We start from the raw sequence: 23,853 nt of genomic DNA, 5'->3' as shown, positions 1-23,853 counted from the left end.
CTTGAAGTAGGTATGATTTTATTAAAATTCAAAAATGTCAAGACTCAAGGTTTAATTAAGTATAAAGATGTCTTAATTTTATAGCTTTAAAATAAAAAAAACATTTATTGATTAGTTGATTATACATAATCGTATATTATTATTCTGAGTAAAAAGTTGCATAATTTCTTTAATGTATTAAGTAATAAGTATAGAATTACAATATTATTATTATTCATGCTTTCCTTCTTCTAACATCAAAGTGTTCCTTAATTTCCATTTACCTACTACATGTTATTAAATATCATTTTTCTTAATTCTCAGTAGTCGACACTAGATTTTTATAATTTAAGATTTTCACTATTTTTTTTTTTTTTTTGTTTTTATTAAATTGTAAATTATTGATATAGTACATTATATACTCGTTATTTAAAAAAAAAATTGTACATATGTTTGAGTATAGCCAAATTGTATAAAAAATTGACAAAATACAAACCAAAATATTCGCTGTTGTGAGACTAGATGAATGTGATAAAACTATATTCCCACAGTGATGGATATCTACTTATTAATTTATTATTGTATTTTTATTGTATTTATTTTTTGAAATTATTAATTTTCTAACCGTGTAAATTAAAATAATTATCATTGATTACGTATAGCTTAATATTTTTAAAGCACTAACTGGTAATAGCATTTTTTTTCGATTTCAAAAGATCAAAAATTGATATTGCGACACACAATACACATATCTATGACTCATATCACGCATATGACTACAAATACGCGCAACACACATATTCCTAACTATTCACATAGACGTACATATACGTATTTTTCTAATATCACAATTTGATCAAATTATGAAATGCATTTTTAGATTTTTGTAATGAACGTTATTTTTCTCAAATATAATATTATAGGGCTATAACCCTCAGTATATCTGATATTTACATCCGAACAAATTTTTTGTTGTCTTATTATTGGTTTGTTGTTGGATTGGATGCAATCTTACGATTTTTGAAGTATCAACTATTTATTACGTTATTTTGACCACTTTTACCAAATGGATACTGGTTTTTTTCAACATATTATATTGAGATATTCAAATTCAAATTTACCTAAGATTACAGCGCAAAAATATAATTCATAATATAATCCATGGCTTACAATCCTTTTTGTAATAACAACCCACACTTACCACTCCTTAAAAAAAAAAAAAAAACAATTGATAATATATCAATAATTATTTTTACTTTAAGCAATTTTATCATTGGATATAAAGGTTATTTTTAAATTAAAATATTTAGAAATAAATATCTAATTGCAAATTAAAACTTTTCGTTTGTACTTACAATTCTCGTAGTCTCGGTGTACTGCTAATTGCTCAATATTGTACAATCGACTGATACCGCATGGACAACTATTAGCACATTTACCGATCAGACAACAAATTTTCCATATAACTGTAATAAAGTAATATAAAAATTACTAAAAATATATTGATATCCAATGTAAAATGTATGTCTTACACATAGAGTAATTATTATTACTCTAGGGTTCTACATTCAACAATACTTGTTATAGATTCATCATTATTATACGTAGAGGTATCAAATAAAACATATCTTAAGCATTTATCAATTTACGATTGAGATTATTCTCATATATTTATTTAAATTTGTTTTATGTATTTACAATCAAGATAGTTGCATAGTTAGTTTACGAACACCGTGAGTCACGACCCGCAGCCTATCAAAAATATTTCGCAAACCATTGTTTAATCAACATTGCAGTATAATATTATAGTTATCAAAAACTCGTATTAATAGAATAATAAGTTATTATCAATAACTTAATTTTCATAGCTTTTGTAGTACGTACGCATATATACATATATATATTATATTACATTGAAGCCAGAACTATTATGCACACATAAATGCAGTCAGAATTTAGGACCAAATATAATTGTTAAGTTCAATCAAGTTTGATACCTTTTCATTATGGTTTTAAAATGAAAAGTATACAATAAAATATATTATAAGATACAATGCATACAATATATTATCGTATTAAAATAAACTGTATGTATCAAAATAATGAGCAAACGACTTTATAAGTATGTTATCATTATTTGCAAACAATTCGAGTACAAAAATCCATTAGCTATTTGATACTTCAAAGGCTTGAAATATATATTAAATTACTTACAATGATCATGGTCTGAATTTGTTTTTAATCAATGTAGTCCTAAGCAAATTAAATCTGAATATGATTACTATTATTGACTATCGTATCAATAATAAAAAAAAATGTATACAATAACTTTGTACCTCGACAACGACATTTTTTCATAACTTAAATAATTGAATATTATATAATGAACCGTATGTATTCAATATACTGCTTACTTTTTAAATATTTATCACAGCTAAGTCGTTTTATTTTTTGTAACTGCGACTTACGAGGAAGCTTAGTACATATTATAGTTCTTTAAAAATAAATGTTTGTCTTATAATGTTATGCATTTTTTATATCTGACATAATTTCTTAGATTTATTTAAAATACGAATATTCTGAATTATTGTGACACACATAATATTATGTTTAGAATTTTAAATGCTTAGATTGTATAAGTATAGCATGTTCTGTATGCATAATTCACATGATATTTGTAATAATGTTTTTTTTACATTTACGCTGTGCGTATTTATTCGTACAAAGATAAAAAAAAAAAATAACCTGTAGGTATAATACTATACGTAATGTAAAAACAAAACTACAAATATCTAAGCACATAATTTAAGACATTGTTTTGAAAGTTATTTATGATGAACTTCGTGCCGTACGATATTATCAAAAAAAAAAAATAAACACAAAATATATTTTGTATTTTCGTCGTGTGAAATATATAATTAATGTTTTATACCGCCGATACGGAATATAATGCCTACTCAATATTTCTCAAAACTGTGATGTTGTTTAATGTTAGTGGGGTAGGTTTCCATTATATCACATATTATAGAAACGATCTGTCGATGTTTAGCGAAAACGACGAGGACGACAAAGCGCAGCAGATCTACTACAACACATATAATAATAATAATAGAAGTAGTAATAATAATAATAATAATAATAATATCAATATCGTACGATAGAGTATTATTTCGCGTGTGGCGGACTCGTTTCGGACCATGAATGAACGTCTTTTCGAGGCGGAGACAATCAAAATACGTGTGTGTGTGTGTGTGTGTGTGTGTGTGTGTGTGTGTGTGTGTGTGTGTGTGTGTGTGTGTGGAGTCGTGGGTAGGGGTTGTAGGGCACACCAGAATAACAACGCCGCCACATATTTTATCGACTTACGAGACGCGATAAAAACGAGAAAACAGTATCAGTGGGCAAATTGGGAGCGTTTGCACAACTTATACAATATATATACATTATAATATATATATATAACATAATAAGTCGACTGTACAATATACACACGCCATATTATAAACACACACATATATATATATATATATATATTTAATATACATGTAACGGTGGTGGCGATACGGCTTGGCCGGCGCTGGTCGCATACGACCCCGTCGTGGGGGTGTGGCGCTTACGGGGTATGACTCACGGCCCGCATTGGCCGTTAAAGCACGTGACATCGGAGCACCGTTCATTCATCGCAGACCTTATCGTACACCCACTCGCAACCCCGTGGAGCACACGGCGGCCGTCACTATAAAAATCTGCACCCGAAGCTCGCGACTCGAACTCTTCCGATCGCACGGTCAGTCGGCGCTCGTGGTTGTACCTATAGAAGACAATAATATTTATATAGCCGACGACAAATATATTATATATAATATATATTTTTACGATTTGGTTTTCTCTCGCTGCTATACAAAGGTAGGCTATCGGAAATCGTGTAATGATTTAATAATACGTTGCAGTGGTGTGATTGTTGTATAATGATGACCGTGCAAACCATCACCGCCAGTCCATAATATCCTCAAACCGAATAAAACTCTCTTGCGCTTACGATAATAATTATTCCCAATCCTGTGCACTTGTTAATAAACAAACAAACAAAAAAAATTAATTATTAAATCTTATTAATTTTTTTTTCTTCTTCTTCTAGACGATGGCAAGTAAATTTTCCGTGTTATTTCTCGTCGGATTCGTGGCCGCTGTGGTCGTCGCCCCGTACATGATGGCAGAGGCTAGATACCTACCCACCCGGGGAAACGACGACCGGTTGACTAGATTGAAAGAACTGCTGACGGACGTAAGTAATTATTATGTTTTACCTTTTGGAGTAAAAAAATATATACTGATCGATAAGCAACATAATATGTAATGGTTCTTTGTAACTGATGTTTGTAAAGTGTCTATTATTAATAGACATAACAGTATAAAAATTCAGGTTTTAAAAATACCAACATTATTTACAGTAAAATAATCATCTAATAATAACAAAAATAGTAACGTTATACAACGTATTTTATCTGTGTACTCTTATATATATAAACATTTTTTCGTATTTACCAAAACTTTCTTTAAAATAGATACATATAGGTAGAATGTACATATTATTATATTATGACTTGTTTTTTTCTGAAATTTTATCTGCTACAATAATTTTACGATATATTTGTAAGAAATTTTATATGATATGCTTTATTCTGCGTAAAATAAAATAACAAAAAAAATGTTATGTGATTTTAAAAGTTGTTAATGACGGTGTTCACGTGCAATTAGTTTTGATATAAATGGCTTGTTTAAAAAAAAGTATGTTAAGAACTAATACGAAATAATACCTATTGAAAAAAAAATCAATTCATAAGTATAATTTTATAAAAAAAAAAAAATATATCATTTTTAATTTTTAATTATATAAGTGGTATTTGTAAAATATTTATTTTATATTCCATATAAAAATGATATAATATAATAAAATAATACATATAACAATGTTTATGCAGTTAAAAATAAAGTCTAATATTTTATGTGTACTTAAAATTATATTTGGATAAAATACAAAATTAGTAGAAAACATCAAATAATTATTTCATTAAAAAAAGTAAACAATTTTTAAAATTCAATTCAATATTTTAATCATTTCGTATAAACCATCAATTCAAGGCATTTTATGATAATTTATTATATTTATCACATATTTTGATATTATATAAAAAGAAATGTGTAACTCAAACAACGAATTTGACAGATTTTATTTTATACGTATTATATTCACAACTATGCAATTCATATAGTAATATTGTTTTAAACAATTTACACTACATTAATTATTTATTCATCATTACTTTTTATATTATTATATTGACATTAATCAATAATAATATAGTTTAATGTAATACTTTGTTTAACGTTTAACTATCAATGCAATGTATGCAAACTTGGAGCTTATTTAATATTAAAAATGTTTAAATAATTAAATGTTATTTAAAAAAAAACTGTTAGTGAATTTTCATCGATATGATCACATTATTTAGTTTTATTTTTTTGTTATGTTTGTTGTGTATAATACCAACACACTTAAAAAAAAAAAAAAATATGATTAATTGTTGCCATCACAATATTTTTGACTTTTTCAAATCTTCAAGTGTTGATGAAACGTATTTAATGTATAGCTTAGGATAATGTTATGTATACATTACACAACCATAAGACGTGATGAACTGTTGATTTATCAGCTTTTTACAATATTATGAAAAATGGTAATATTAAATGTATACACATATGCAGTGTGGACGTTTATTGTGTTTTTTTAAACAATAGCTTAATAAAAATGTTTAAAAAAATAATCGTTGATGACTTAATAATTACTGTTGGGTAAATTTCTTTTCTTTCTTTTTGTTTTAGAATCTTTTTGAATTTTTATTTTTTACTTTACTAATTGGTTACAATGTGAATTAGTGTTGCAGGTAGGTAAAATACTAATTGTATTTATTTACGAAAAGGTCGATGCACACACACAAATACATAATATATTTATATAAATTGTGTTAATCCTTTATTAAAATAGTACAGGGTGAATTTAGGATGGTCAAAAATTATGGCCTTAGAACAAAAGACAAAATTTGATGGCCAAATCGATATACCATAGAATTGTATAACATAAAAATTGTAACCGTTTTGTAATCGAAATTACACATGTACGTGTATAATAAGTTTCCTTACCACATCGTTTAAGTGAATAATTACGAGTTACGTTTCCTACGTAGCAAACACTGCTACCTAAAACATAATGATATGGTCGATAAATTATAATTTTCGTACAACAATATTATTATTTTTAATACGATCTTAAATCGTAGATAATACAAAGCAAACTATGGGCAAATTCGTTTTTAATACTTATTTAAAAGTATTAATAATCACATTTAATCATTATAAATAATGATAATTTTGATAATAAATTAGGTACTATGCTAGTTGTGTTGCATTCTTTAATTTTTAAGGGGTATTTATATATTTTATCCATTTTATTATCCGATGCTTGATGGATAGTAATTAACGATATGTAGTTATGCAAATTGAAAATTCAAATGCACTAAAATATAATATTCAATAAATTAGAAAAAAAACCAGGTTTTTTTTAGAATATTGAATTTAAAATATTTTTAAAAAAAAGATTCATTTATACACTATAATGTAATATAATATTATAATCGAGCTCAACTTTGACTCGTTTCCTGAATGCAATTATTTTCTGTGCATCAAAATGAACGTAACTGAATCTCTGCAAATTACAGGTTTTTTTTATTTACCACGACAATATGACCGAATGAGATATATTTTTACGTGGGTATTTTATAAACGGAATAAACAATGTGAACGTATGTAAAATAGTTACTCGAGTATTCGAGGGACAAAATCATTGATTTGACATTTTTGAATTATTTACTTATTATGTACGCTACAAAAGAAGGAAAACTTGTATAGTTTAAAATGTATTATAAATTATTTTTTCAATAATTACTAATTATTATGTGTTAGAAAAAAATGATTGGTACTCATTTAGACTGGAAAATTTCAAGTTAGACAGATGCGATGAGATATGTCCTATATTTGATATATATTATATATTATAATTATTTATAGGTTTATGTTATTATTTATAATATTTATATTGTAAATTGTTAAAAAAAAAAAAGAAAAAATACAGCACTTTATTGAGCTCAATAATAATATTAATAAATAATACAAGAAGTCGTATTTATTTTATTTTTAAAATTGGAATAATTCAAAATGTGTTATCTTGCAAGTAGGTATAAAATGCAACGACATATATAAATGTACTTTTCACCAGCAAAAACAATTGAGTTCGTGTAGAGTATGACTGTATCCCGAGGGATGACCTGCATAATTTCGTATTTTCGTAAGACAGTTTTTTTCATTATTTTACATCGTTTTGAGTCAGGTGACGAAAATGTTAACAACCGATTCAGTAATAGAATAAGGATAATCACCGTAGACTCTAGACATGATGTTTTTTTTTTAAATTGTTTTTAAAAGTTATTATGAAGTTAAAGTGTCTTAATAATTTACATACATTTAAACTCAATTTTCGTTTTAACTGTTAAACCAAGTTTTAAATAATTCAATAATATGTATACTTATTCAAAGTCATTTTTTACTATGCATATAATTATTGTAATTTATTTTTATACTTCGGATGTAAATAATATTCAATAATGTTAGTGATTATAATAATATGTTATTCAAATTTAAATATGTCCAAGTACAACATAGGCGTTTAATTTGTTGTATCTAATCAGTTGTCAGTTATCGAAACCAATATTGAATGGAATTTGGACTGCATTTTTGGCGTTTAGGGCGTTTAGGCAATATTATTTGCTAACCGGATATATAGTAGTTTATATTCCCTATATTACACAATATACATTATACATATCACAATATGTTAATTTTACTTGATAACTGAGTTTCAATAATCTGACTATCATCAATACGTAAAATCACGAATTGTTTTTATATTAAATTTTATAAAAGTATGGGATTTTATTAATTTAGTATTGTTGTCTAGAAGTTATGAAAACCGGCTATTCTTGCCAAAGAGCGTTTGTTATACATTTCTGCTAATAAAAAAAATTAAACATATTTTTTAATTGTGTAATTTTTGTTAACTCATTATGAACAGTTTTCCCACGTGTAACTTTACAATACAATTTGTACCCGGATATCGTTTGTGTTTGTCCAATTATATGGGGTTTTGCACAAAGTAGTTATTTAATTTATCTAATTAGTCGGTTAAAAATATATTTAATACAACTTTCACGTTATTAATATTGAAGTAAATTAATTATGGAATTACTTATTTTATGGTACCAGAAAAAATTATTAAAAAGTGTAAATCAAAATTATAAAATATTAAAATGTTTAATATATACATAATAATATTTAAAAAAAGTACCTATAATAGTAACTATTTTTTTTTTATAGATAAATATTTTATTTTGTTATAAATGTTATAATACAATATGATTTTATATTAATTGAATAACTTGACAAATACACAACTAGCTACATATTTTATGTAAACAATAATTTTCACGCATTTGAAACAAGTATAATATATTTTACATTACATAAAACTAGATCAATAGATTGTTCATTTCTTTATATTTTATATATCGCGAGTATAATAGATTATGGATTAGAAATAAAAAAAAATGCATCATCAATCCATTAAGCTATTTCTTATGGTTGTAAATTTCTATAAGATGCATTTTTAAATTCAACAAGCTAACAAGATAGTATTATAATTTATAATATATAGAAAATTTAATCCATATTATTGTTCTTGAAAAATATTTACGAATAGACAGTAATAACATTTTATTAAATGTTATAAAAAAAAATGTAATATACAATTGTGTTTTATCACACTGAAATCGGCATATTCATAGAACCCATGAACGATTTCCAAATCAGTCAAATCTAATATGTACGTATATTTGCATATTGTATGTATATTGTATGCTGATATGACATAATATAGGATGTGAGACAAAGTAGGTATGTCTAGAAATAAAATACTTTTTTATAATCAGTATGTTTATTTTGTCGGTTGATTTCGGAATGGAATACACAGCACGATAGTTAAATGCCGATAACGTGATGCGATCTCATTTTATTATAATATGTAATATGTATAGTAATTGAGAATGCCAAATTCGTCCTTAAGACCTTGAAAAATCAATCCTAAAATAATAGCGGATTAATAGAATATATTGTTATCGTATAATAGATTGATGTATTCTAAGTCACTTTTATAGTTTCATGCGGAATAGTATATTGAAGATATCTAGACTTACACTAATTTATGGTTATTTCCAACTTATAAGTATTTAGTCTGAACTTTTATTACTGCACTGAAGTCACGGTGTACGCAACAATACCATTATATTATATACATAAATAGTTATCTATTATAAGAAAAACGTTTAAAAACTCTAAGCCAATAAAGTAAGTTGTTGTAAGGGAATAAAAATGAAAAATCTACCATTGTATTGTATATTTTGTTATTAATATTCAAAGAATTTGTTCGGCTTTTACAAGCAGTGCTATTAATTATTTACTATAAAAATAGTTATATGCTCTTAAATTCACTTAACGATACAGGATTCGAATTGAAATTATTTGGTATATAACTCTTAGGGTCACGGATCATAGTCATGAATTCCCTATATGGCTATATATTATGAAGTAGATAAATCATAGAAAATATTACTAATGAATTTTATAAAAGCTTAATAAATATTATTACATATATTATTAGTGAATTCGATACTGTGTTATAAAAGTATTTTAAATTTAAATGAATATTAATATTATTATGATTTGATTATTATCTTCAAATAACTTCTAGTTTGGTTCAATGGATTACTTAAGTTAAGTACCATATAGATATAATACTCTGAGCAGCATTCTTAACAGAAATATGTAATTGAAATACAATTTTTTTTACACGTTTTTATATTAGGTAAGATACTAAATGTTTCATGATTAAAATCACAATACAAATTTAAAATTTGATGAGCAATTATAAATTAAGAATTTAAATATTAAATACTTAAAAAAATATATAATAACTATTATTAGACAAAAAAATAATTTAAATCTAAAATCTTAAAATAGTTGTTTGCAATAAAATATTATGTTGAGCTGGTTATTATTTGTGTAACATAATTATTATCGTAAGGTATCGTAATTATAAACAAACTTGAATATTAGGTAATAGTAAAATATTTATTTTTTTATTTAAACTTTATTATTTTGATACTTAAATATTGAAATAATGAGTCGTATGTGAATAAAGAACAAGTTTACCTACGTAGGTACATCCGAAAGTTCAAACTTCACGATTTAGTCGTAAATTATTTTTATCTGATATTCACACCTGATATATTTTACAAATAATTAGAAAGATAATTTTGTATTCAAAAGAAATTATAATAAAAGATACCTTAAAAGTATAAAACCGTTTGCTTTCAGATTAAAACACACTGTCAGCTATAAAATACAGCCACTTTCCGTATACTAAAGAAAAATTAACCACTTTCCCAAAGTATAAAATATTCACATGAGTCTAATCGTTTAAATCATTACAAAATTATTTTATGAACAATGTAATCCAACATTTTCACTTTCTTCCGTACATCAACTTAGACGCACGCAACAGTCTACAAACTTTTTGCGTAAATCTTTATTTCCCACATTTATTTTCAGGTTCTAATTTAGATATATTCAGAACATTAAAGTATGCATTATTGTTTTTAATTATATTATATAAAGTAATAGTTTGAGTTTAAATGAAAATATTCAAAACTCTAAATTTAGCAAAAATATACATTCACTTAAAAAATCAAATTATATATCATACCGTAAGAATATTACGCGTGAATATAATATAAAAAAATGGTTTAATTTCTTTAATATGTTTAACTATTAAACATAATATATACTTTTAGATAATCACTTTTATTTTGTTCAAATAATTAATAAATAGAATAATAAATCCAGTCATAATATTATAATATTTAAATTAAAATATTATGTATTCTTAAACTCAGCTGGAACATGGTAGAAAATTCACATTTACCTATATTATACTTTTCGATAGTACGCATTATTCGATATCATTATAGTATAGGCTTGGGTATTAATACCAATTAATACAATGTTAAGTTAACAACTACAATAATTTATTAATAAATTAACAAGTTAGTAGGTATGTTATAATATTATCTAACACCAATATAATATTAAGTAATATGATTATTCTTTGTTATTTAAATTAATTCTGTAATAAATTATGAATTAAATTATTAATGAGTAATGACACAGTATAATATAAATATTAAATACATATATTCGTTAAAAAAATTGTAATTATCCTTGCCGTAAATATTATTATTTCATCATTTGAACTAATATCATTATAAAACGAAAAAAAAAATAAATTCTTGCTACACGAAATTAATAAGATGAAATTATTAGTTACGTTAATGTATAAAGATGATAAAGGATAAGATGACTGGTACAAAAGTACATGTATAAATTAAGTACTTATGGAAATTACGTAACAATTGTACTACTTTTCATGAGTTGTTAAGTAGAGTAAGAAAAAAAAATTCCATACTTACAAACAATAGTTGAAATCCTTTCAATATAATTAACACGTTCAGTCTTAAATATTTAAGTGTATTATTTAAACTATAATTATATAGACGAAATAAGAGAAAACTATTATAATGCTCCAGCAAGACTATTATAATTATAGTTGTCGAGTATCGTTAAAATTACAGGGTAAAAATATTATAATTATAATTTACAATAAATGTGTGGGACAGCATTATGTTGATTATAAATTGTATACAATTACATGAATACGTACAATAAGTACCGTTTTACACCTACTTGGTGATAAAATTAAATTACAATTTATTAATTTCTATATTGAATGAAACTAATTATTTCTATACAGAGTAACTCGTTATAGAGTAAACTGGATGATTTCATAAGTGTGCTCACGCCCCAAAAGTATGATTCTCGTTTGAAAAAAAAGAAGTTTAAGATAAAAAAAATCAAAGCATTTTAAAATGCTGTCCTTAATAATTTCTTGATAATTTTATTATTAAAGAAAATAAGAATGATCATGATTGGTGAGTCACTGAATATTTTATAATATATTATTAAGATTTAAAAAAAAAAATGTTCATATTTTATCAATAGCATTTTCTTATTTTAAAATAAAACATATAATATATACCGTACTCAGATATCTACACCTATAATAATACAAGAATATATCTCACACCAATTAACTTATTAAAATAATGACAAAGCGACTTATTAAACGTTGAAAAATATTACCAGGCGTGTAATTATAACATCTGTACCTACCATTAGTAAGACCATAACTAGTTACAATATTTAGGCAAAATTAGTAAAACACAGATAATATTAAAAGTGCAATTTTTTTTTGTCGATATATATATATATATATATATAATATATACAATTGAAATAGCTTTTATTAAAATATATATTAAATAATACAATAAGTAAATTTGATAAAAGGAGAAAAAAATGACATGGGCATTTGAGAGAAAATGTCCATTGATATTACTCTACAAATAAATAAATATATATTTAAGTAATAATAACGTTATAGTAAATTATTTGAGTCTGATTTGAAGTATTGATTATTTATTTATTTATTTATTCTTAATTTGAGTATGAATAATAATTAAGTTAAAATATGTGTCAGTTTTCCTTAAGATACGAGTTGTATCGGGTAGATCTAGAAAAACTAAATTTTATAGAAAAATATTTATATGATTATATTATAATATATAGTTTATTATGGAATCGTATGTTAAACTCGGATACTTGTTCGGATGGTTATTATGTTGAGGCCATTAAAAGTAAAATATTCAAAATATTTTATAATTTGATGTTCTGAACATAATATTGCAAAATTATGATTCAACCAATATTTAAATAAAAAACACTAATTTTTAAAAATTTTAAAGCTATTTAAGGAGCGTCTGCTTCCTGTAACGATACCATATTTTTTCAAATAAAAACGATCTTATTTTAGTGTATATCCTTGAGAAATTTTTTTTTTTTTTAATGGTAATGTGCATAATAAAAAGGGCAATTCTCGTTTGAAAAGAAAAAAAAAGTTTTTATCGTTAATGTTTAAATGACATAACAAATCTGAGTTATAGGAAACGCAGTCTATAACTATATACTATTATAGTATATACTAAAAAAATGAAAAAGTCAAAATTTGAATAAATCACGTATAATTAATTGATTATAGGAGTGAGCGTGCTTGGCGAATCTCTCGGTAGATAAAATATATAGTTGTCGTCGCGGCGTAATTTGGGCGTGAACGAAGCGAGAATAAAATTCGGTAAAAAAACGTGATCGAAATATTACACCGAGTCCATACATGACGTATCGACACTGTTATTACAACCCAGGCAATTAGGCATAGAGGTATATTTCAGCCCACACTATTTGCCCGTTTTATTGGATAGGTATAGAATAGTTCGACGGGCCAATACCACAGGCGTACTCGATCAACGGACTTATTCGTGTCGACATTCCGACGACTATATTATGACAACGACACATATAATTATTATCATATTGTAAACAAGTATAGCGGGTGCGATATTTTACTATTATTTGTGTGGCGCACGTTACCGCTATAACGGATAATATACGTACTATTTTGATTTTCGTCCATATGACGTATTATAATGTTATGTATTAATATGCTGTGTATTACGCACTGTTGTAATATAATGTGGTATTGTTGCAGTCTCTATACCGCGCAGTGTATATTGTACGAATTAAATTGTAACATAATACGTCATTATTTATTGGATCGATCGACAATGTTTATGAAACTCGCTGGCGGGTAATCGTTTTGTTCTGTTCAACACTGTATACTATTGTAGTAGGTATACTCGAAAACGAAATGTACGAATATTATATTATTATCATTGGTTACAGGTAGATAACAGGTATGCATAATCAATGATATAAGTGCCTATGTGATACACCATAGGAGTTGTTAATTATATAAATGCAATTGTCGTTAACAGCCGATTCAATAGGTTTTAAACGGGTGTATATTCTCGATCACGACTATTTTAAAGTGAATTGAAATTTCCCAATAGTCTGAACGTGGAATTCAATTAATCGTTTGCTATTCGAAACTCCTAAACATTATTATATTCACGTGGAAATTAAAAAATCTCTATCAACTACTCGTGTAACGTCGTAACACTATATACCTACTTTTTTAAATGAACACGATTCTGATGATTTTATACAATATACAGTTTTTCATTTCAATACCACTAATGCGATGTTAAGCTTTACAAAGCTATGTACATTTCCGCATTGATTATGACCTAACTTATATACAAATATATTATATACATATAATATATGTATATGTATATTGATTTCTCTATGATTATATACATACATCTATGCGATTTATGCCATTGTTAAATGTGATTTTAATACGAATATTATTATTATTTTTTTAGTATTATAAGTAACCCTCAGCAGCAAAGGCCATTGGGGCTTATGATACAGTTTTTTTATTTATTTATTTATTTATTAATTTCGAAGTGATGATGAAATCGACTATTGAATGTATTATTGCGTCCGCTGCAACTCGTTTGCGCACATTCAAAATTTTTCACCTGAAAATAGATCACTCGTTTGCGCACAACTACAACACATTCACACACATGTACTGCAGTACAAATTATCAAATACTTTATAGCAATATTATCTTATAGGTGTAGATTATATCATTGTGATTGTGTAGATCATATCATTTTTGGTTTTCTTAACTACTTTTAGGATAGTTTTAGTAGGTATGGTTCAGTTTCAGTACGGTTGTAGCTAGTGTGCTGGACGACGTAAACTATTTAATATGGACGTAGAAATTTCTAATATTTTTGAAACTCGGCGAGGAAAACGATGTTTTAATATTGACAATTATAAACTTAGTGAGTATCGTGTTTTAATGAATAGAAATTTTAATTTTAGATATACTAATAAAAAATGTCCTGCGAGTGTTATTAATTAATGTTATAAATTAAATAAAATAATAAAAGTAACCAACTCCCGTAATCATGAAGAGTATAATAATCGAACAATATGACGAGAGAAATAATCAGAAGTACTGTTAAACATAGTGCAGAAAACGATTTGTACATAAAACCAAACAAATTAATAACAAATAAATTTAAGTTTGAAACAGACAGTCCTAAGCCTGTTAAAGTGAGAAGGAAAATGTGTGCGCAAACGAGTTCTGACAATAGTGATCTTTGTCATAGGTAACCAATATATATGTGCGCAATAGAGTTGTGTATTTTTGCGCAAACGAGTTGTAAAAAAGGTAAATGTGCGCAAACGATGAGTTGTAGCCGTTGCGTCTTGGGAATTGCTTAGTGATGTATAGAGATATGCTCTGAATGATTGGCTTTTTTTCTGAATTCTTCGTACGCAAGGCATTCCGTTAGTATATGTTGATACTTAGTTGTACTCCGCATAAAGGACAGCTAGGCGGGTCTTCTTTGTTCATTAGAAAGCTGTGGGATGTTTGAGAATGGACAATGCGAAGTCTGTTTATCACTACCTCAGTTTTTCTCGACATGTCCGTTGAATGTGACCAGAGTGATATATTTTGCTTCATCTCATGGAGTTGGGTAAATTGTAGGTTTCACATTGCTTGTCTGGTGTGATAATATTTTATTTTAATCAATAATTTAACATCGCTTTCAGATATTATCGGAACACGAGTGATGCGTGGAAGGGTGGGTTGCTTTTTTTGCTTCTAGGTCTATTTTTTGTTTCCCCGCATAAGTAGCGTTAGTTTTTATTTATCGTGATTTAAAATAGATAGGTTTTTAGTTTTTATCAATTTTGCCACTAAAATTGTAAGTATACTATAAATAAAACATTTTAAATACGAGTACAATATTATTGCATTGTATTGTTATCTACATAAATCATGTTGTATATGATTACAATATTAACTACAAAATAATAAATCCTATTTCAAATAATTATTATATTACGCAACTACGATTATTGCCTAATTTAAGTTTAAATAGATATACTTACTTAAAATTGTATTTTTATAATTTCTTTTCAATTATATGTATAAAAAAAAACTATTGAAAGCGTTTTGAAAATTTCTTAAGGAAATTAAGAACGAGATTATACAAATGTACTTGGTGTCCAATAATGTATGGCGATGCAAATTTATTTCAATAGTTTTTGCTTTTGGCATATTTACACTTTATAAAACGACCATCCGATATACTATATATGTGTAGCACGTTTTTACTTTCACCAAAACGCTTTACAAATCCAAATCGACGTTTTGCGTTCGTGACCAAGGTTCAGACATGTGAAAATTTTTCGTTTTAAATTAAAGAAAACAGTTTTGACTAAATTATTACTCATTAGTATTCCTATCAGGCAATGAGCTCAACAGGTCTCAATAAAAACAAATCAAAGATCTTCGTTTTCTAAAACAAACATTTTTATTTAATTTCACATATTTAATAATAATCCAATATCTGTGTTTTTATATTATTTAAATCTTACTTTCTATAGTAATTAATTTTATTATTCTATTAATAATATATTGTTCTATAACCACGATTTAAAATAATTATACATATTTAAATAAAACATTTATTCATTACTATTTAGTATTAGGTTTACACAATATATTCTACAAAAACTACTTAACCGGAAATAAAATTGTCTTTTAATATTATTTAAATAAATGCAAAATTAATTATTATCAATACCGAACACCGCGTAATTAGTTTTTATAAATAATTCTAATTACTAATAACCATTTAAGAAATAATAATTTATCATTAGATCTTTTTTTTTTACCTTTTTTTTAACTAATTAAGTACCTAACTAAGTTCATCTATTTTTCAACAATTTTATGAGCAAAAAAAACGACCACTAAAAAGTATTTAAAAATATAATTTGTTTTTTTTTTGGTTCTTATGAAGAAAAATGGTTGAACTTTAAACATTTACTTATGATGATAATATAAAAGCTCCCCTAACTACTTTTTCTTAACTTGAACTGTTATAAAAATGATAAAAAATTAAGACATTATATTAAATTTTTCAACGACGTTATCAATTTACAAATCAGATAAAATTATGTGTACCATTTATAATAGCTCAATTGTATCAACTTTCAACGCTTAGTTATTTTTATCTACTACAGATTCCACGAATAAAATGGGTTTGTAGTTTGTAAACAATATAACACTAAATTATTTTTTTTTAAGTGTTATGTTTAATAATATCTATTCTTAGATCTTTGTTATGCAAAATTATGAAAACCTTGTTCGCGGATAGTATATGAAATAGTGTATTTTCAATTATGAAAATACTTACAATTATACACAAACCCTTTAACTTTTCAGAAGTTATTGTAATCAAATACACAAAGGATGCTTTTATAGTTTCTATTCCTAAAAAGAAATATAATATGTATAGTAATATTATCATTACAATATTAATATAAATTATTTCTCACAGTTAGACATTAGTATCACTTATTTTGAGTTACTACTTATAACATTTTAAAATAAATTATTGTATATAATTGAAATAAATCAATCGATTGATATTATTCTATGAATGTATTGTTAATATTATTGTATTATAATATAATACCTAATCAAAATGTGTGTTAAAACACAGTTAATTCATTCAAGTGTTGAACTTTTAAACAGCACGTCATATTGTCTTTAATTATACTGATATGTAGACCAGCTTTATCAAACAACACTCCATATTATTCTGAACATTGGAAAATTACGTTTATACTGATAATTAATTAATAATCATTATTTGAGGAATTCATTTTTACCAATAATCGATAATATTATTCCCAAACTGAATATATCAGCGTCGTGTTTTTGAGCAATTTTTTATCGTTGATTTAACATGGTATTATTAATTAGCTATAACGTCTTATTAAATATTCAAATATAGTATAAATCACAAACAAACCACTACTTATATTTTATTAAAAACTGATATTGTTTCATTTCTTGATTGAGAATATTATATTAAACTTTGGTATATCTACCTACCCAATATTATTATGGCAATTGTACTCACATGGTACAGTTATATTGTATGAGTATTTGCATCAATGAAAATGATGAATCGGTTCAACGTGCATACATTTTTTTTAACAAGTAAAGTATACAAAAAAGTTAATCAAGTTGGTAAATTCATACGTTGATATGTTTAATTTCATTAAATTAGACATCAAGCATTTGGAATCACCAACAACAAACGGACCGAGTCGAGCATCGGTCAAAGCCGTACTAGTCTAATTAATCTGACCACCGCTGGTCACCATAAGTTGATTGAGGTCGGATTCTCTGGGGTCGTACCCAATCAAGTTATGTCAATCTACGCTTCGCAGAAGTATCAATTGGTACGACTTACGAGTTACGACTATATCGCGGTAATATTATGTCTAGCCGGTATATGGGGTGAATTACGTATTATAGCAAGCAAGCACAACTCGGATACGTAAACGACTTTGGCTTGTACAATACCATTTGATAGTATTCTTTTATTGCGTTATAATAGTAAAAATTTTAATTTAATTCAAAGAAGCACGTCGATTCCGTAGAAAAATAAACGTATACCGATATCGCAATGTTTCAATTCCCTTCGTCAGACAAACGATAATGCTGAAGAATAATCGTCTACCATCCAACCTCCCACGCGATTAATCTACATAATCTTATAAAACTTCAACTTTGACGACAATGCAAACGACGCATTTCAAAAAATCCATCGAAATCGTCATTGTCTGATGTTCGACTGCTATAATACGAACGATCTCAATACGGATAAGTGTACGTCATATTCGTTGAAATTAAACATAATATACCGTTATGTCTTATGTAGCGACCACTTTAAGTTGCCAATATATATATATATATATTATATATGTACTCTTTATTTGTCAAGTGAATACCGGCGTGTATGATTTCGTAAATTATCTCCATTTTACACTAATCTGACTCCCAGGCGGAGGTACAAAATTTCGATCATATACGAATTGAAAACTAAAAAGCATATAATTTAAAATTTGTATTAATAACATTTATGCCTTTAAGTATAATATTATTTTAGTTTTAATGGTTTTTATTAAAACTCGAAAAAAATAATACTGATCTATTATAAGGGGTAAGCATTTATAACTTTTGTACACGTATTGCGCAGGTGGACATTAAAAAGTAATTACTATTATAGGAAGTGTTGTAGTAATCCCAAGACTCTAACCGTTTTTAAAAGAATTTAAAATGATGAACAACTTTTTGAAATACTTTCTCTAGTTTACCGTTGAGAAAATGTGACGTCATTCAATATCCACACGCGATTAGATGCATTTTCATTTGTTTTCATGCTTAATCAACTTACTATTGGGTGTATCTTATTACTGCATTACAGATAAATAATAAACTCCTTTATAACTAAATGCATAATGTATCGTGAACGTGACACGTATACGCAAACAATGTCAAGGAAAGTGTACGGAAAGCGAGCGTAATTTACATGTCCGTTTTATGATTTGTCCAGGCCAATGACACTCAACATTTCCGAATAAAAAATATGCATTTATGATTTATCATTATTATATTATGTGAATTGATTTTCTTCATTATTTATTAGTATATACTATATATAATGATATCGGTACGTAAACGATAACTATAAAGTCTAAATAGTATTTTAAATAATTTCCTAAATAACGAGAAATACATTAGGTATTATACACTACATTAAACAATAATATTTATCTTCATAAACGTGTATTTAAATCCGTGAAATGATGTACGCTGATGTCCAAAATTAATTTAATGAACAATTGGCTTAATTTTCTTATTGTATTCTACCAGTCTACCTACATGATAAACCAACATTTTTGCATATCATATGATTTTTTTGTTTCTTTATTTCGCTCTTTTATATTTTTTCAGTCATTAAAATAACATTTCTAAACTATATTTTTACGATGTACACTCCAATTCTATACGTATTAAGTACCTGGTAGCATATTAAAATAATGTATAAATAATTAACAATTAATCTCTAACTGAATTAAAATAACTGAGAACAATTTTATAGTTATAATAATTCTTATTACAAATTAACATATTATTAATAATTACATCTAGTGTACCTAAAACTAAAAATAAATACAATGTAGGAATAAGAAAATTTGTTATTAGGTATGTATTTTTTTATTATTACTATTATTACATTTACACATTTCATAATATGTAATAATGATTAATGAATAAATATTAAATATGTATAAAATATTATATTGTCAAGAATGATAAGGTAAATAATATATTATAATAAAGATGTGATAACTATACGTAATTTGACTTAACTAATGTAACTATATTATGTTTTATATAAAAATGTGCAAACTAATGCAATTTAAAATATGTTCATCCGTGTAATAGGTAGGTACCTACATAATTATTTGTAAATATTGTAATAGTTATTGGGTCCACGCCATATTATAATAGTGTAAAATTAAAACAACCCATAAGGTGATTAAGCAGTTTTTAAGGTGGACAGAAGTTTAAACGAATTTTTTTCCAGTGAAACTCGATTGGTAACCTAATGCGTGCAGCATTATTACGAATTCCTACTATACTACTGTATAACATTATTTCTAATTTTTCACTTTACGGTTAAAGGCCATTTTTCGCCGAGTGAATAATAATAAAACATTGAATATGCAACAAGCCCACTGTTTGACCATAACAGTATGTTATACGACACATATTATGTACATAATATTTATGTATATTTATGTATGTGTTCAAATTTTATATGTTCTGGTTTCTAGAGTTATGTAAACTCGACATGAGCGCAAACCGGCATTAAAAAATAATATTAGGTATTTGACTTTTTACGTTGTGCGACTTCCTGCTACTGAATACGTAATAACTAATTATATTAATGATAATTCTATCATCATATACACGACGCTAGTCGGAAGATTTCGATTATTTGTTTCTCTCGACAAACCCACAGCGATACACTGGACAAATCTGAATGCGAAAAACGATAAAATATGGATAATATGCGTCTTAAATGTAACAAGACGAGCGAGCAAATTATTAACATTAAAATTATTTTAAACATTAACGGTCTTTACACGCGTTTACGTAATAACACATAATATAATACCCTGAATGTTATTACTTGTTAAAATAATATGTTATGCAAGAGTTCACCGTTATAATTATTATTATATTAAATTCAAATTAATAATAATCATTATTTAATAAGAAACCGGTCGTGTTACACTGAAATCACATTTTTAATTATTATACACCCGATTTCGTGAAAAAAACAAACTGTTGTAGACTCGAAGCGCGTCTTATTATTTCTTACTTTAGAAGAAATTTTGAAATTATTAAAAATTTTAAATTATTTTATATTATTCTTAAACGTGGTACAAGAGAAGTAAGCAACGGTTTATTCTCCCAGATAAATAAAAAATGTGTTATTCTTTTTTATTATATTATCATACCGATTTTCATTGCTGTATCGGTACTTGCTAAAAACTTGCGCATTCAAAAAAAATCATAAAATAAATATGCCACTGAACGTAATGATATATTGCATATGATTATGTGAATAATATTACTTTTGAGTATGAACGACAATAATAGCACAGCCTTTTAGATAGAACTCCGGCCGATTTTATTTGATAGCGGGGTAAAAAATAAGAGCTATTCCATCCAAGAGGTTTCTTTACTTATACGTCAAGCTGTGCTCGGTCGACCCGTAACGAATAAACTCTCAACGCGTATAATAAATAAACGTTTACAATTCACAGCCGGTTTTCGTTCCTCTATATATACATATCACAGTATTATGACTTATTGCTGGCTGTCTCTCGGAAAGCAAATAATTTCCGCTTTCTGGTCGTACTACAAGCACAGCCGACCACCACGCGGTTAAGTGACGACCGCAATATTATGTGTCCAGCGCCTGAGGGGTTCGACGGATTTTACCACAATTAAAAAGCCGTCGTTTTAGGGATTTCCGTCCTACAGTGTCGTTTTGTTTATTCATTTATTATTTACGAAAAAGCATCGGTAAAGCTCTCGAAGCGCACGCATGAACGACATCAGTCAAAATCGCCAGTAAAAACAGTCTTACACTGCAGTCAAATAATAATATATTATATTGCCTACCTTCAGTAGGATATACATCCCACTGTAGCACGTCGATACGGTATGGAAAAACAAAAAAAAAATCCCCGGCCAATGATTTTATTTTCCCCCGTTACAACTATGTAGCTATTAGGCTGTGCATTTTAAATGCCGTCACGACAGTGTCAAACTTCATTTTTCAAAGTTTCAGAAATGGCCGGAAACCACACAAATTACACAGCGAAAGTTTTTCGTTGAATTTCAATATTTAAATATCCAAAAATAGTCGTATCTTATTCGATTAATAATTATTATTATGCTTAGGATAATAAGTTGTTACGTCGATTAACATATTTTTTATTTTACGCCTATTTTGCACACTTTCCCATCTTCCGTCGAAAAATGGTATACCATACGGCATGTCATGTATATTATGGTATACAGACTAATCAACTTACGCGTGGAAACAAGCAAATTTTATTGAAATTCAATAAATTACAAAAAAAATTTTTTGTCCAAACACTGCGTTTTTGATAACGCAACAGACATTATTTTTGCCACAGAGTTTCGTACAGAGTTTTCACTTGCATCGGACATTCTATTGATACCTAGACACCTTGTGAGTAATATAAAAATAATATATATTACTATCATTATGATATAATCGAGTAACAATAAATCACATATGAGTTCACAATTCACATTTAATGATTGAAATGATTGAATATAAACATGATAATATTATACAGAAAGCACCTACGTCCTACAACATTCAATATGCACTATAATATAATAATTATATAAAACTAGCTAGCATGTGTAATACAAGTTTCCTCACCTGTCATTTTCGCTTTATTGATACGGTATCACTACCAATTTTACACAACAAAATTTCTCTTATAAAATTCATTCAGTCCTCCTAACAACGCCGTTTTAATCATTTTTGATTATTATGTTCATTGACTTAACGATGCCAGCAAATTAAAATACATATATCACTCGAAAATCTACACGCACAACGTTCTTTCAAATAGCAAATAATATAAAAAATGTATACTTATATGTACAACATTAAATTGCCTAACCAGTATCCGACAATATTATTTAGTTTCCTATTATAGTTAAATGATCTTATACTTTGGAATAAATTAATTTCAGGAGTAAAACTAAATGCGTTCCAAGATTTGGATAATTACACGTTTTTTTTTATATAATATAATATAACAAACAAGAAATATGGCCGTATTATTCGTATATATATATACATTCGAAGTATCTAATACTCGTCATAAACTATATACTGTTAGATAGTTTAAAAAATATAATTATAATACGTGCGTTCGAGTATGATGCATATTATTATTAGTTATAACTAGTACTAACTAAATTTCATAAAATTTGCAAAAAAAAAAATGTGAATAACTTAAGTATGAAATTTAACTCAGTATGCCATACCAATAACATGAGTATATTGAAAATCATATTTAAATCAGCTCCTGCTATTCTAATTCACATGTCATTATTTGCAT

At 26.5% G+C, this 23,853-nt stretch overlaps 1 protein-coding gene across 1 annotated transcript in view; it reads left to right on the top strand.

Moving 5' to 3' along the window:
- The first annotated feature begins 3,683 nt into the window (after window positions 1-3,683).
- The window catches only part of LOC132930706 (uncharacterized), a 32,720-nt gene continuing 12,550 nt past the window's right edge, over window positions 3,684-23,853 (top strand). Inside the window, exons 1-2 of the mRNA XM_060996720.1 lie at window positions 3,684-3,885; window positions 4,118-4,264. Coding sequence (XP_060852703.1) covers window positions 4,121-4,264 — 144 coding nt within the window. The 5' untranslated portion in view covers window positions 3,684-3,885; window positions 4,118-4,120. The remainder of the gene's footprint in view (window positions 3,886-4,117; window positions 4,265-23,853) is intronic.

Source organism: Rhopalosiphum padi, chromosome 4 (genome assembly GCF_020882245.1).
Source record: "Rhopalosiphum padi isolate XX-2018 chromosome 4, ASM2088224v1, whole genome shotgun sequence".
Lineage (NCBI taxonomy): Eukaryota > Metazoa > Arthropoda > Insecta > Hemiptera > Aphididae > Rhopalosiphum > Rhopalosiphum padi.
The sequence above is the reverse complement of the archived record's forward strand: the minus strand, read 5'-3'. Positions and strand labels throughout refer to the sequence as shown.